Source organism: Bos indicus x Bos taurus, chromosome 15 (genome assembly GCF_003369695.1).
Source record: "Bos indicus x Bos taurus breed Angus x Brahman F1 hybrid chromosome 15, Bos_hybrid_MaternalHap_v2.0, whole genome shotgun sequence".
Lineage (NCBI taxonomy): Eukaryota > Metazoa > Chordata > Mammalia > Artiodactyla > Bovidae > Bos > Bos indicus x Bos taurus.
In genome coordinates, this window is record NC_040090.1 from 32,388,137 (window position 1) to 32,403,602 (window position 15,466).

Sequence of the window (15,466 nt, forward strand, 5' to 3'; positions counted from 1 at the left end):
GATTTCCCATTTGAGAGCAAAATAATGCACAGGAAGGAAATATATTTTTATATCCATGAAAGAAACTGTTGCTGAGTTATTGCTTAATTGATATGAGATGAATCCTGATTCCTCAAGTTAAACTAGCTAACTGGTATGATTTTTTTCCAATCTTGTTAGTGAATGAGCATTCACAGCCCTTGAATGTATTTATGTAGGTTCAGATATTAAAAGAAGATAGTTTTTGGATGCTTAAGTCATTGTAGTCTCTTCATTTTCAACAGATAGAAAGGGACTGTGGCTTGGAATATTCAGAATCTTTAAAAATGCACACGGGCCTTTTCTAATTAGATTAAGCACACACACACATGCACACACGCACGCACACACACCTGTGCCCCTAAAGGTGGTATAAATTATTATCTTTAAGAGTCCAATGAAAGGTTCTATTTTATATTCCACACTTAAATTTTTTTTTTACTTTCAATCCACTTTAATTTAGATTCATTTAGAAGTTCTCAATATAAAATTATTTAATGGAAATAAGTACTATCGTTTCTGTAACTGATGACTGGTTTTTTGTTTTTTTTTTCATTCTCATTCTCATGATTCTCCAGTGCAGTCAGCTAATTTAACTAAGAAGTAGAAGTATTGCTGGATCTGTTTCATTATTTTAATTTTTATTAACTATAGCAGAGCCTTGCATTTAGTCCTCTTATTTGATAATGTGTTCTTTCATCCACAATTTCATTTGAACACACACTGGCCCCCTAAGGTAGGTAAGTTTGACAAGCGAGAAAATAGGCGCAGAAAGAAACAAAATTGGTAACAAATGTTCCTGGCAAGTTAGTGGACGTAGGAGCTGGATTCAAAATCCTTGTCTGGGAGCCTCTTCTAGTGCCTGTTGAAGAGCACATTTGAGGGGGAGGGACAAATTAGGGGTATGGGATTAACTGCTACACTAAATAGATAAGCACCAAGGATATACTGCATAGCACAAGGAATTATTTGCAGTGTTTTGTAATAACCTATCATGGAGGATAATCTGCAAAAATACTGAATCACTGTGAAACAATTTTGTCAATCAGCTACTTCAATTAAAAAAATAAAGAGTACATTTAATAGAATGTACTCATTTGCGCATAACTGCTACTCTGAAGTTTTTAAAAATACCTTGTAAAGCAGGATATGTCTCCCTTCTCCTTCAGTCTTGCATATGTGATTGACTGACTTAGCAAACTCTTCCTTCCTAATAAGGAATCACAAAGGTAAACTTTAGCCCAGACTTCTGCACTTGGTACCAGTGGAATTTATGAGGTTTTCCTGTAGAAGTCAACCATGCGTGCTTGTTGAATACCCTGTGTACCTGGTTCATCTATGTGTGACTGCTGGTGAACTTTCTAGCGGCAAAGACTGAGTTAGATGAATGCCTGCCTGAAGGCCAGGAACGGGAAAGGTGATGGAATCTGAATTGACACGTTTTTCTTTGGGGTTTGTAGCTCTGCATTTCCTTCCTCCCTCCTTTTTTCTTTGTTATCGTGTGTTCCCATCGTTTCTCCCTGCCTCAGCCAAAGTTTCATGTCTGGAAAGAATTTAAAAATGCATCTATGATGAGATTTTATATCTGTGTGGGAGTATATAAAATATACCTGATATTTAATATCAACTTTAAGTGGATACAAAATTCAGATTTCAAGAGCTATAAAATCAAGAGATACAAAGGGCTGTAAATATAACATCTGAGCTGTAAACATTGAAGAAATACAAAGGGCTATATAAAAAAAGCCTTTCTTTTTCCTACCCCTCACTCCCAGCCTCAGGTTCCTCTCTTGGGGTACAAGTTTCTTTCATTCTTTCTAGAACCATTTTATGCCCAATTACATTTAAAATACACCCGAGTGCTGGAACATTCTAGGAGAACTTAAGCTCTTATTCAAAGGATAAGAAGCCAAAGGAAGGACTCTGAGAGCAGTTTTCAGGTGGCCTTTAGTGGATGAGTTGGTGCAGCAACATTCCTTTGCTGAAATTAAAAGTCCTAGAATCACCTGTTCCTGCATTCCTTTAGCTGCAACTATAGGCACTCAGAAGGGGCACTAGCAGGAAAGAACCTGCCTGCCAATGCAGTGAGACATGAGATGCGGGTTCGATCCCTGGGTTGGGAAGATCTCCTGGAGAAGGGAATAGCAACCCACTCCGGTATTCTTGCCTGGAGAATTCCATAGACAGAGGAGCCTTGCGGGGTACAGTCCAGGGGGGCGCAGAGAGTTGGGTACGACTGCAGCAACTTAGGACGCACACAGGCACTCAGAACAAGCAGAGTTGCCAACACCTGGGGAAAGGAGCAAACCCCAGGGCTTTTTGCACTAGACGGTTTCACCAAGTGCTTCCCTTTGCCTCGCAGGTGAACAGTCTGCGCCTGGCTGACCCGGTGGAGGCTGTGCTGCAGCTGCAGGACTGCGGCGTCTTCATCAGGATCATTGACGGCATGTAAGTCTGCACTGCCTTCCCTGCAGCCTCTAGTGCAGCTGTAGGCTGCGGTGGGAACTGCATCTGTTTCCTTTCCTGGCTGGCCAGAGAGCGCCACCGGATTGGAACGTCTTCCAGTCACTGTGTGTCTCTACGAGAGAGGTTTCACTCTGGTCCCGTCTTGAGGCTTCCTCGCTCTTTCGTAGGAGAGCTGCCACGTCTCTGTTCTCTGGGAGCCTGCCCTGGCATTCCCTGTCCTCTTGTCTCAACAAGAGTCTTCTACAGCCCTCCTTATCTCACAAGATCATCCTTACCTCACAAACCCTCTTTGCAACCTTTGGGGCCAGAAAGAAGAAAGGGGAAGCTAATAAACTTGAGAGAAAGAAGCAGGACCTAAAAATCTTTTAACTTGTTAGCACTGCACAGATTTATGCCTTTCTAACCCATTAGCGCATTTCTGGGGTTTTCACCTACCTCATTTAACTTATTCTCTGAGGTCAGTTAGCATTTGGTAAGCTGCTTGTCATGTAGCCAGGATCTCAGTTTAGGCCTCTTCGTTTTAGATCTGTGTCTTTAGCACATTTCCTTTGAACTTCACAATTATCTGTGAAATGAGTGGAGTGGGCCCTCCTTCTCTTGCCTCACCTTTCTGGAACCCAGCAAAGATGGGTCAAGCCATAACCTATATTTATCTTTTTAAAGCTCATATGGTTCATCTTGTTTCCTGACCCTCAACTTTAAGGAATTTTGAAGGGCAGACTGACTGACCTTTTACTTCTTTGTGCTATGGGCAAAAGTACAGGCAAACCATGATGTAAGGAATTGGGGGGACAGTGGAGAGGACCGACTTTCCCAGTTTAAAGGAAAGCACAATAGATGCTGAGTCCCCCAGACCAAGATCTGAAGTGTTGAGGCGTCCTATGTGGCTCAGTGATAATCTGCAATGCAGGAAACACAGGTTCGATCCCTGGGCCAAGAACATCTCCTGGAGGAAGAAATGGCAACCCACTCCAGTATTCTTGCCTGGGAAATGCCATGGAGACAGGAGCCTGGCGGGCTATAGTCCGTGGGATCGCAAGAGTCAGACACGACTGAGCGACTGAGCACGCACACACCTGTATGCGTTGTATCCACACACAGAATGGGGGAACTGGAATTCAGCATCTCTGTGAAGCAGGTTGGCTGCATTTATAGGCAGCAGCTCATTGACAGGGAAACAAGGTAGAACTGAACTTGTCAAAGGCAGGGTCTGGGTCTAATTCATCTTCAGGTCCTCTACACCTAACTTAGGACTGCAGTGATTAGTTTTAATTAATGTTTGTTAGGTGAAAATGAGTGAATGAACATACAGTTGATATTCTAGTGGGGCTGAGTGCCCCCACGACAGATGTGTTTGCTAGAGTGGGTTTTTTTGGTTTTTTAATCTTTTGAGATTTATATTGATAATGAGATGTCTAATATGATTTCTTAAAGGTCCCTTTGGCTCTGACTGGCCCACTTGCCTTAGTGAAGGAAGCCACTGTATTTCTTATTTTGGTACAGACACTGCCATTTTCTTTTCTTTTGGTTGCACCGCATGGATTGTGGGATCTTAGTGTCCTGATCAGGGATAGAATCTGGGCCCTGGTAGTGAAAGTGCTGAGCCCTGATCACTGGACTGCCAGGGAATTCCTGGACACCATTTTTTTTCCCGGTTACCCAGACACAGGACATTTCAGCATCATTTTGAATTCTCCCCTTACCTGGGCACTGATTTCTAATGTCACCATCTTCTCAGTTTGTCCTTTCAGGAGATTTCTCACATCCCTTCCTCTGCCTCTGGATACCAGACTCTCATGACTTCATTCTTCTCTAACCTATTCTTAGTCCTGGGTATCCCTGTAGTATGATCTCAAGACCTTCCTCCATCCTGCTTTCAAAACTGTGTGCTCAACAGCTCATGGATCTCAGCAACTCTTCATTGCCAAGAGGTTGAAATCTAAAAACTTCAGTTTGGGTATTCAGAGCTTTCATCAGGGGCCCATTTCTTCCCTCCAGTCTTGTGTCTTGCTTATTTCTACCTGTACACCCCACTCTGTTTTGTTTTGTTTTTTTTTGATCTTGTAGACTTTCCTAAATTCTGACCTTTGTTAATTGCATCATCATGGTACTTCGTAACCTGTTCTTCCCCTTGTTGCCTATAAACTGGTAATTAGATCTAAATTTAATTAGCTTAAGATTTTTTTTCAAGGATACTTCATAGATGGAGTTGTGCACCACCTGTAAGTCAGCATTTTGTAACTCATAATGTAACTAGTAACCATTTTGCAAACCCTAATGAAAGCAGTAGATCTAGGCAACTAACATCAATGGCCAGTAAAACCATTAGGCTGGCAGTAACTAACCTACAATTTAATTTTAACATCACCAAAGGAGAGACAGCCAGGTATGACTTGTAACAGATAATAGTGTGCAGCATGGATGGATCAAGCTTTTGCTTTTGAGGAGATAAATTTCCTTGCCTGATGACAAAAGCAGTAGATGTGTCCAGGGGTACGGATGTATATCCTTGGTTTAGCCACTGTAAGTTTATAACCCAGTGGGAAATTTGCATAAGGCAGGTCAAAATTTCAAGATGCCCATTTTCCAAGTTATTTTCTAAGGTGCTGCCTGAGCTTTAGATTAGAAGAGACAGGTGGGGAGAAGAGTAGCAGTGGGGAGAGAGTGAGTGTGTGTGTTGGATGGAAGTGCTACTGAAATCCCAGGTTAACCCTGATCACAGATACTGGGCAATGCTGACCAACTTTCTATGGGAAAACGTTATTGGTGAATGTGTTCTGGCTGATTCGTTTGTGATGCTCCTACTGTTGCTAACAGAAATCAGACAGCTGGTTCTCAGGGAAAGACAGCGGAGGAGGGCTAGGTTGGCAGCGGATAGAATCTGTGGGAATTGAACAAATGCTTGTTCCTTGGCCACTTGGCTTTCTCTCTCAGAAAATTCATTAGAGTCAATGCCTCTGACAAGTTTCTCCATTTTTCTGTGTGTGAATTCAGTTCAGTTCAGTCGCTCAGTCGTGTCCGACTCTTTGTAACCCCATGAATTGCAGCACGCCAGGCCTCCCTGTCCATCACCAACTCCCGGAGTTCACTGAGATTCACGTCCATCGAGTCAGTGATGCCATCCAGCCATCTCATCCTCTGTCGTCCCCTTCTCCTCCTGCCCTCAATCCCTCCCAGCATCAGAGTCTTCCAATGAGTTAACTCTTCGCATGAGGTGGCCAAAGTACTGTAGTTTCAGCTTTAGCATCATTCCTTCCAAAGAAATCCCAGGGCTGATCTCCTTCAGAATGGACTGTGTGTGAATAGCCTGAACGAAATAGGCTATCCCATCTCTTTGATATCTGCAAATCAAAGTTCAGTGGAGGCATTTTCCCAGAAAACTTAAAGCCCTGATATTTGCCTTACTGATGTTGATCTCTGCTCATCCCAGTTAAAAGCATTCCTCATCGGTCAGTCAGCCCATACGTACTCAGCACCTGCTGTATTCCTACCTTTTAGCTCACACAGAGTGGTCACTTATAAATGATGTGCATGGGTCTGTGAGTGTTGTAGGAATGCCTGAGAAGGAGGGGGAGACATGACTAGCAGTGGTTCTGTTTGGCTTCCTGCCAGAGATGAGACTTGAATGCAGTCTTCTTAAAGGATGGGCTGTGTTTCCCCAGGACCAGCGTTCTCCAAAGCATGTTCCTTGCAACTGTGCTATATCAGGGGCTCAGTGGTAAAAAAATGGGTTTTGTAGTCAGATATGTTTAGGAAATAATGCGTATTATGCCTTCTTCTTTAGAAAATGTTCAGTTGGGTTTAACCCAGTATTTCTCAAACATTTAACCGAAGTACCATGTTTATTTTTTTTATCAAATGGAATACACTTAGGTAAATTACTACTCCGTGATGAGGCAAAGAAAGAGTCACAACATTCCACAATGTGGGTGGGTAGGGAGGATGGCTCTTTTGGGAGTCTGAGGAGATTAGCATCTCTGAAGGAATTTGTAGGTGTCCCTAATCACAGACCAGCTACCCAGAGTGCTGCTTGTGGGGCTTCCCTTGGAAGAAGCCTTTGTAATCACTCTGGAGCTGGACAGAGTAACTCCCAGTCTTGGCTGGGATGCTTCTGTGCTTTGCAGGGGGATTCTCAAGTCTGCCCTGCCCTCTGGAAAGTTGATTGAAACCTGGAGATGTGGGATCTGAATAACAGGAGGCCTTTTAATCAGTATCTTCATCTGTAGCCTCGATTGAAAAGTCAGCTTTCTAACTTCTAAATGAGGGTAGTCACTTCTGAAAATGAAACTGCATTTAGCCAAAAGGGCTGGGGCCAGGCCTGTATGAGAGCGCCCCCTGCTGCTCCCTGCCGTCCTTGCTCTTCACACTTCGCTCGCCTTTCCACTTAAACCAGCGTCGCGAAGGTCACAGATCAAGAGTGATCGTCCCTTGGCCTGGCCCCTCAGAGGCCACCTCAGCCTTCAGCCTCGTGAGTGTTGAACTTTGCCGGGCCACTTGAGAGCCTTGTTCCCATCTGCTCTGTCAGTTCTTGGATCTGATTTCCTGTTTCCATAGTCCTCTCACTCTAGCCGCACACATAGTGCGCCCGCACTTGTCCTCTTGTCACGTGTTCCTAGGTGTCCTGACCTTTTACACTGAGTCCTTCCGGACTATTGACCCCAACTTCCCCTCCATCTGTGCTCCTCCATCACTTCTCGGCCTGCTTCCCACAGAGCTTTTCCATATTCACAAATGGGGTGGCAGAGTGCCGTCTGTTCCAGGAGGGCCTCAGGCCTCAAGTCCCCACTTCTCAGCCACCACACAGTTCCTTCTGGGTAAATGGTGTCTTCTCCCCTGCTTCCAGCGCCTGGCCTGGCTCTCCATCAGATCCAACAGAGACCCAGCCTGAAGGGATGGGAAGGTGGTAGGTGATGCAGTAGCCAGGAGGGAAGTAGCCAGGAGGGAAGGCTGGCCAAGTACTCTGGTTCTAACACTTGTTCTTTTTCTAGCCTTGGCACTGATGAGGGGCAGCAAATCCTGCAGCGGCCGGTGCCGGAGAGACTGGAGTTTGTGTGCAGTTTTCTGCAGAGTAAGCACCTTTCTTCCTGGCTGGGAAGGAGCTGCTTCCTGGGGCTCGGGCAGCCAGAAGAACCAGGTCTCAGGTGTCGGGAGGGGCAGAGGCTTGAGGCCGCCCACTGTGTGCCACCGAGATGAGTATGGCCAGGGTGGCTTCTCTGAGTCTGGCCTGCACCAGTTGGGGGAGAGTATCACTACAGTCCCAGAGTATGAGTCTGGGATCCAGGTGGAGCAGGGGGTTGATTCTGGGGACTCATTACCTTGGGTTCCCATTCCTTCCACTGCAAGGAGACAGAAAGATCCATGTTACCTTCTTCCCCTTGCTGGGAGAACAGTTTGCCATGGTAACCCTAAGTTAATTGCGTAAGTGATAGGTATAGGGGCACAGGCAGGGCAAGAGTGAGAGCTTGCCCTTCTGTTCTGCTGTTTGTGTGACCTTTCTAGACGTGGGTTCCCTGTCTATAAAATGAAGATGATTAATAATTGCTCTTAAGATTGACGTGCAGAGTAAATAAAGATACATGCAAAGCTTCTAGTGGGCTTCCCAGGTGGTGCTAGCAGTAAAGAAACTCCCTGCCAATGCAGTGAGACATAAGAGATGCAGGTTTGATCCCTGCGTTGGGAAGATCCCCTGGAGGAATGCATAGCAACCACTCCAGTATTCTCGCCTGCAGAATCCCATGTACAGAAGAACCTGCGGGCTACAGTCCACAGGGTCAGAAAGAGTCAGGTGCACCTGAACAGCTGAGCACACGGGCAGTCAGAGCTTCCAGCGCAGTGCTTGTCAGCCCCTCCCCCATAAGGCTGTGGACACAGTTCTCACCTTTGATCCAGGCGCGCTCTGCCATCCCCAACTCAAGAGGCTTATCAGAAAGGTGATGATGGATTAAGATAAAGCAGGGTATTAGTAATTGAGCCCAGCCCCCCTGGCAGCATAAGAAGCAGGTATCCCCCCCAACCCTGGTCTGACTCAGCTGCAGGCAGGCTTCCTCTGCACCCTCAGTTGGAAGGAGACTCTACAGTGACCTAGAATCTGGGCTCCTTCCTCTGTGGTGCTGAGGGGGAGTTCGTGTGTGGGTGGGTGAGTGCTATGTCAGGCCCCAAATCTGCTGTGAATTCCCAGCCTGTTTTCTCCTTGAACTGTCCCTGTAGTCCTTGGACTAGCCCAGGATAGAATTAACTTCAGGTGGAAATGTGCGTGTCGTCTCCTGGCCCCACCAGCCGTTCTGTTCCTCTGACTGCGAGGTGTTCTGATTATCTCAGGGATGGTTCTAGGAAATTCACCTTGTTTTCTATATTATTGTCATTACAGAAAACCGAAAACATCCCTCTTCTGCAGAATGCTTGGTGTCAGTGCAGAAGGTGATGGAGGGCTCAGAGCTGGAGCTAGCGAAGGTACCTGTGGAAAACGAACCTGATGGGGGTGAGAGGGTGGCACCAGAGGGGCCTGCGGGGGGGCCTTCTCTCAACCCACAAGTGGTGGGGGCTTTATTTCTGAGCCTTGTGGAGGTTGGTGGTAGGTCTAGGCAGCCACCTAGCTGAGGCTTGATTCAGTCAAGGATTTTAGCCCATCCTAATGACCAAGAGGTTTACTGGACCATTACTGTGGCCTCTGTGGACAGCTGTCAAGAGTCAGGCCTTAGCCGGCTGTTGTCATATTTTTCTTTTTAGCTCAATCCAGTTCACTCCCCTTCTGTTTCTGGGTGCTGTCGTATGAAGGATGCCTTAGGTGTCATACCCTGGGTTCCATGAGTGCAGGGATTCTGGCTCCTGGCTTTTTGCACAGTGAGCACTGAATCCTCGATCAAGAGGGATGGGGTGGGGAGAGAGGTGGGAGGGGGTTCAGGACGGGTGACACAGGTACACCTGTGGCTGATTCATGTCAACGTATGGCAAAAACCACCACAGTATTGTAATTAGCCCCCAATTAAATAAATAATTTTTTTAAAAAGAAGAAAAGTGTTTCCTGATACAGTTAAGGGCAGCGGCCTGAGGCTGCTGAATTCTGGGAGAGCTCGGAGTCCCCAGAACAGGGCAGGGGTTGGGGCCTGAGCAGAGAGGCAGCCCTGCTCAGCAGCCCCTCCTGCTTGCTCCTAGGTGGCCATGCTGCTGCTGTACCACTCCTCCATGAGCTCCAGGAGTCTCAGGGACTGGGAGCAGTTTGAATACAAGATTCAGGTGAGCCCTGCGCGTCCATCCCACCCAGCAGGCTTGCTTGCTCATGTTTCACCCCGTGCCAGTTGTTTTTCCCTAAACAACATGCATTGTTCTTTTTAAACATTATGTTATAGTAGTAACAGCCATTCAGTATAGAAAGTCTGGAAAATACCGAGAAGCACAAAGAAGGAAATAACAGTTGCTGGTAATGGCATTCTCAGCAGTAACTGCGGACTTTTAAAGAATATACGTCCAGGCCCTTTTCACGTACATGTGTTTAACTGTACCTGTACATGAACTATGTTTGGATAATACATAGAAACTATTTTTCCTTCTTGTGTGTGCTTCTGAATGTTTAAGTGGGTGTTTTACACAGACTGTCACTCCATTTCACCCTCCTTTCCTCTAGTAGGACGGATCAGTGAGGGCGTCTTTATCTATCGTGACAATCTAGCTCAGAGCGGTTGCCCCTCTTCCCTCCTCTGCATGGTCCCTAAGTGAAGGGGAGTGGGTGCATCTGCTTCATTAGAGAAGGAACTACCTGCCGTGCAGTCCTGATGTTGTCCTTGCTTCCTGCGTGAGCAGCTGTGCTTTGTTTAGAGCAGCAGCAGCTGGGATGCCAGCGGGCCACGTCAGGGACTGGCAGGGCGGCAGCTGGGATGCCAGCGGGCCACGTCAGGGACTGGCAGGGCGGTGTCCGGAGAGCTGCGGCCTTGCACGTAGTGGTGGAAGTGTTGAGTTCACCCCCTTTCGTACTCACTTAGCTCGTGGCTTGTCACAGGTCGGGGTTGTAATGCTGTGGGCGGAACAAGTGGCTCCTTCCTTCCTTTAACGTTTTCTCTGCTTTAAGCTGATCATAGACCAGGTAGAAAGAAATTCTAAAGAAATAAGGAAAATGGCCAGAGAAGTCAGATCAACTCTGTAGCTTTGGAATTCAGACAGCGAAGGCAAGATTTTACAGCTGAGCTGGTGGTTAAGCCCTGCATGAGCCCCAAAGGTGTTTTCACTCAGACAGAGAACAGCAGTAAGGGCCAGCTGGGAGGGGCCAACAGAGTTCTGTGTAAAAGCTTTCTGACTGGGTTGCTTTGCTTACCTATTCTCATCTCATGGTCAGGAGTGAAGTCAGGTTGGACTTCTGTCTGATCCTGGGTGCATCTTTGGGGGAAATGAGGGGCTGGGGACGAGTAGAGTGGAATGTCTTTGGTGGGACATTCCGGACTGGACCATGGGGCTCTGAGGGCAGGGATGGGTTCCAGCAGACTCTTAGGGCACCTCCAGGATGGTGCCCTCCATCCCTGCAGGCCTCCCGAACACCTCAGTGATGCTCTTTCTCTGTCTGTGGCCCAGGCTGAGTTAGCCGTCATTCTCAAATTCGTGCTGGACCATGAGGATGGGCTAAACCTAAATGAAGACTTGGAGAGCTTCTTGCAGAAAGGTAAGTAGGGGCCATTCCTGACGATCCCGTCTTTTCTGAGCTGGGGACTGCTAGGATCCTGAGTTGTCGGGAAGTTCTGGGGGTTTGTCCCCACACAGGGCGCTGAGTAGGTGCTTAGGAAACGTGTGGAACATGGAGTGACATGACTTCTGGCCATGTTGCCTTCATCCCAGTTTCCACAGAGCTCCTCCTTGTGCCTGGCAGCAGCTCAGCAGGACATTTGTAAGTGATCATGTCTGCTGTCAGTTCTCCTGGTTTACCCCACTACCCACATGTACATCTTGTTTTGTTTTTTATTGTTTAAACAGTCATTACTCTTGACTTACAAGCTGGAAGTACACAGTTTTAGAAGACTGTTATTCCTTACATATTGTTCGTGTTCTAGGTGGGAAGGCAGATACATAAACCAGAATATATGATGAGAAAAAAGTGCTAGAACAGGGAGGTATTGAATCTACCAGGCATCTTGCTGGAAGTACAGTCAAGAGTGAGAGTGCTGCCTGTTGGGAAGAGCCATCTAACGACGACAGGTGTCTGGTGGCAGGTCTCGGCACATTCACCCAGCCCCTGGATTTGGTATTCCTTGTGTTCAGGTTCCCCGTGAGCAACTTCAGGTGGAGATGTTGTAGATGTGGGTGTAGAATGCAGGAGAGGGCTCTGGGCCAGGCTGTGGGCTTGCACGTTGGTATATGGATGGCCACTGAGGCCTTGGGCACTGTGGGCAGAGCATGCAGGCCCCATCAGAACTCTGGGGCTTGGTGGGCAGGTGGGTGGGAGAGGAAGGAGCGGGTGCGGGAGAGGGAGCCCGGGTGTTAGAGGCAGGAGGGCCTTGTGAAGGTCGCCATGAGAGCCAAGAAAAGAGGAGATTTTGAGAAAGAAGTCATGCTGGCAGTGCACGATTTCAGAATGAGGGTTTCAGTGAGGAGGCTGCTGGCTCTGACTTGAGAGGCCACTGGGACTGAGAGGAGTCTGCTCAGGGTTGGCTTGAGGGGAAAAGCGTGAGCACTTGGTCCGGTCTCTTGAGTACAGAGTCTGGGCAGGGAAGCCCTGTACATTGGCTTAGGGCACTGACTGCTGGATAACCCAGACCCCAGGCTTCAAGCTCTGCCCAGCCTTCTTCTGCAGCTGACATATAAGTGTCTGGATTCATCCCCACTAAGGCAAGTTCTCAAATAGCATAAAGATGCAAATCTGTCCACCTCTTACTGACCTCTCTGTGGCTTGTCTGCTCCTTCCACTCCAGCTCCTGTCCCTTCCCCTCGTTCCAGCACCATCTCTGAAGAGCTCTCTCCACCCAGCCACCAGGCCAAGAGGGAGGTTCACTTCCTAGAGCTACAGAAAGTTGCCTCTTCCAGCGGGAACAAGTATGTGCTGTGCCTCTTCTCCCAGGATGGGAGGCCCTCGACACCCAGCGCTCGGATCCCTGCCTCCAAGGGGCCAAACTGTTGACCAGCCCCTGAGTCATCAGAGAGCTTGGAGTATCTTACAGACCTGTGACGTCCTCCCCTATGTCAGGATCAGTGGGGGACTTGGTTGGGATCTGTCCTGGGCAAAAGGCCTGTCAAAGACTGGTCCTTGTTTATGGGATTTCTTGCTTTCTTGAAGACTAGGCTAAATTCCCTTAGTGCAGTTCTGTAAAGGCAAAGAGAATGCCCTCCTTTTGCAGCTGTGGGGGGTGGGGAGGCATAGAGAAATTAAGACTTGAAGAAAGAAGAGGAGCTTTCTCTAGGTCACGTCATAAAGCACGAGGTAGCACTGCAGGCAGAACCCAGGTATTTGGGCCTCGCCCCCGTGCGCATACCCACAGAGCCCCCTGACCCCCACCCGCGGCTTTGGTTGCTTCCACCCTCAAGTCTTGGGCTCTGACCATGGCATCTGGGCCATCTCCTTCCGCAGCTTCCTCTCAGGTTCTCCAGCCTCCCCCATGGGTGACATCTTGCAGACCCCACAGTTCCAGATGAGGCGGTTAAAGAAGCAGCTTGCAGATGAGAGAAACAATCGAGACGAGCTGGAGCTGGAGTTGGCTGAGAACCGCAAGCTCCTCACCGAGAAGGGTAGGTACCTGGCTCGCTGGCGGATGTGTGTGGACGGGCAGCATTCAGGATTTTCATCTGGGAAGGTGCTGGGCTTGTCTGAGGTGTGGCCCTTCTGCCTTCTGTGTTGTCTCCTCTGCTGGCCCGGGAGCCGAGCTCCTCCCTGGGCCCACTGGCTGACCCGTGGAAGCTGGTGCTATCCGTGCCCCCCTCCTTCTTTCCCCGGACCAGCTGCCCCCTCCCTCCTCCCTCCTCGCTCCTCCCCTCATCCTGGGTTGAGTCCTCTCCTCTCCTCCGGGGCAGATGCGCAGATAGCCATGATGCAGCAGCGCATTGACCGCCTCGCTCAGCTCAACGAGAAGCAGGCGGCCAGTCCGCTGGAGCCCAGGGAGCTGGAGGAGCTGCGTGGCAAGAACGAGAGGTACGGTTCTCCTGCTGTCCTTCTGCGCCCGGCACAGCGGCCATGTGCTCTTTCCTCACTGGCCCCCTCTCTCGCAGCCTCACTGTGCGGCTGCATGAAACTCTGAAGCAGTGCCAGGACCTGAAGACAGAGAAGAGCCAGATGGATCGCAGAATTAACCAGCTTTCTGAGGAGAATGGGGACCTTTCCTTTAAGGTGAGAGTTGGGGTTTCTGGTCCACACCTGGAAGCCTGGTGCAGCTGAGTTGGTCTGTACAATTCCCCCAGAGGATTGAGGAGAGTGTCCTCATTCCTTAATTGGCTACTGCCAGGGACGGACTGGCTGGTGGCCGTAAATTTTGATTAGTAGTCCTGCGCTCAACAGGCAGACAGCAGTGGTTCTGGCAGTTTTGACCCTGTGTGACGGGGGTTCCCTCTTGTCTGTCTCAGCTGCGGGAGTTTGCCAGTCACCTGCAGCAGCTCCAGGGGGCCCTCAACGAACTGACAGAAGAGCACAGCAGGGCCACTCAGGAGTGGATGCAGAAGCAGGCGCATCTGGACAAGGAGCTCGGCACAGCCCTGCAGGACAAGGTAGCCCTCTGCTGTGGGAAGTCAGGGCCGCGGCCTTGACCACATGCCCAAAGCTGAATGTCGTTTACCTCTGTGGGACCTTTGGACTTCCCTGGTGGCTCAGATGGTAAAGCGTCTGCCTCCAGTGCAGGAGACCGGGTTCAGTCCCTGGGTCCGGAGAAGGAAATGGCAACCCACTCCAGTATTCTTGCCTGGAAAATCCCATGGATGGAGGAGCCTGGTAGGCTATAGTCCATGGGGTCACAAAGAGTCGAACATGACTGAGCGACTTCACTTTTCACTATGGGACCTTTGGGAATTATGCTAACTACTCTTCAAGGTTTAATAGTGTGCTGTAATGGGCTTCGGTTCAGTATACCTGTATATCCTGTCTCTGCTGTTTACAGGTGTGGCTCTTGGACAAGTTACTTCTTTCTAAGCGTCTTTTCCCTAAAATGGGAAAAAGAATTAGTAGCTACCTTATTGTCTGTTGTAGGATAATGCATATAGAGCACTGAACACACATTGTCTGGTACGAGGTGAAGTTGCTGAGATTATTGTTGCTATTAAGAACGCAGCTCTGCCACGTATTAGTAACCATGTAGCCCCCGGACAAGGCACTTAACTCGTCAGCTTTGAATTCTTACTCTGTAAAAACAGTAGGGATGGTAGTTGCTACCTCTGGATCTGTTGGGTGGATTAAGACAGGCCCTGGCCCATTGTAGTTGCGTAGTGAACAGTGGGGTGAAGGGGGGCAGGGGATCAGGGGTGCTGTGGCTACTGCTGCTGTTGGTGTTCAGACAGGGTATTTTAAGCTGCTGAGTGTTTGGATGCTCTGAGAGCCAAGACATGACCGAGGAAGGGTATACAGTGAGGAAATCTCAAGTAAACTCATCCTTGGAGAAGAAATGAGCAAGTCACCCAACTTAATTTAGCCCTGGGACTGGGGCTGGTAAATCAGGTCTCCATTCGTTTCTGCCAGTTTGCTCCTAGGTCGGGGCCAGAGGAGATCTTGGTAACAAGGTAATGGGATAATAATATTGATGCTCACAAGGGCTTGTGTGGCAAGCTGGTGCCTCTTTGATTTCTGTTAACCTGGGGCTCTCATTTACTTCCAGAAATGCCTTGAAGAGAAGAACGAAATCCTTCAGGGAAAGCTTTCACAGCTGGAAGAACACTTGGCCCAGCTGCGGGAGAACCCACCCCAGGAGAAGGGTGAGGTGCTGGGTGACGTCTTGCAGGTAGGGACTCGGGCAGTGGTGACACCTGTGGGCTGGGGTGGCTGCTGACCCGTGCTCTCCATGTTCAGGTTCCTGGTGGTCCTCAATCCCTG

The 15,466-nt window shown here is 48.7% G+C and overlaps 1 protein-coding gene across 6 annotated transcripts in view; it reads left to right on the plus strand.

Annotated features, from left to right (window-relative positions):
- The window catches only part of NUMA1 (nuclear mitotic apparatus protein 1), a 72,480-nt gene that overhangs the window by 44,077 nt on the left and 12,937 nt on the right, over window positions 1–15,466 (plus strand). For all 6 annotated transcript variants that reach the window (XM_027563010.1, XM_027563011.1, XM_027563012.1 and 3 more), the window contains exons 3-13: window positions 2,381–2,466; window positions 7,473–7,552; window positions 8,852–8,934; window positions 9,637–9,717; window positions 11,044–11,131; window positions 12,375–12,495; window positions 13,028–13,185; window positions 13,468–13,585; window positions 13,663–13,780; window positions 14,014–14,154; window positions 15,252–15,374. In XM_027563010.1, coding sequence (XP_027418811.1) covers window positions 2,381–2,466; window positions 7,473–7,552; window positions 8,852–8,934; window positions 9,637–9,717; window positions 11,044–11,131; window positions 12,375–12,495; window positions 13,028–13,185; window positions 13,468–13,585; window positions 13,663–13,780; window positions 14,014–14,154; window positions 15,252–15,374 — 1,197 coding nt within the window. The remainder of the gene's footprint in view (window positions 1–2,380; window positions 2,467–7,472; window positions 7,553–8,851; window positions 8,935–9,636; window positions 9,718–11,043; window positions 11,132–12,374; window positions 12,496–13,027; window positions 13,186–13,467; window positions 13,586–13,662; window positions 13,781–14,013; window positions 14,155–15,251; window positions 15,375–15,466) is intronic.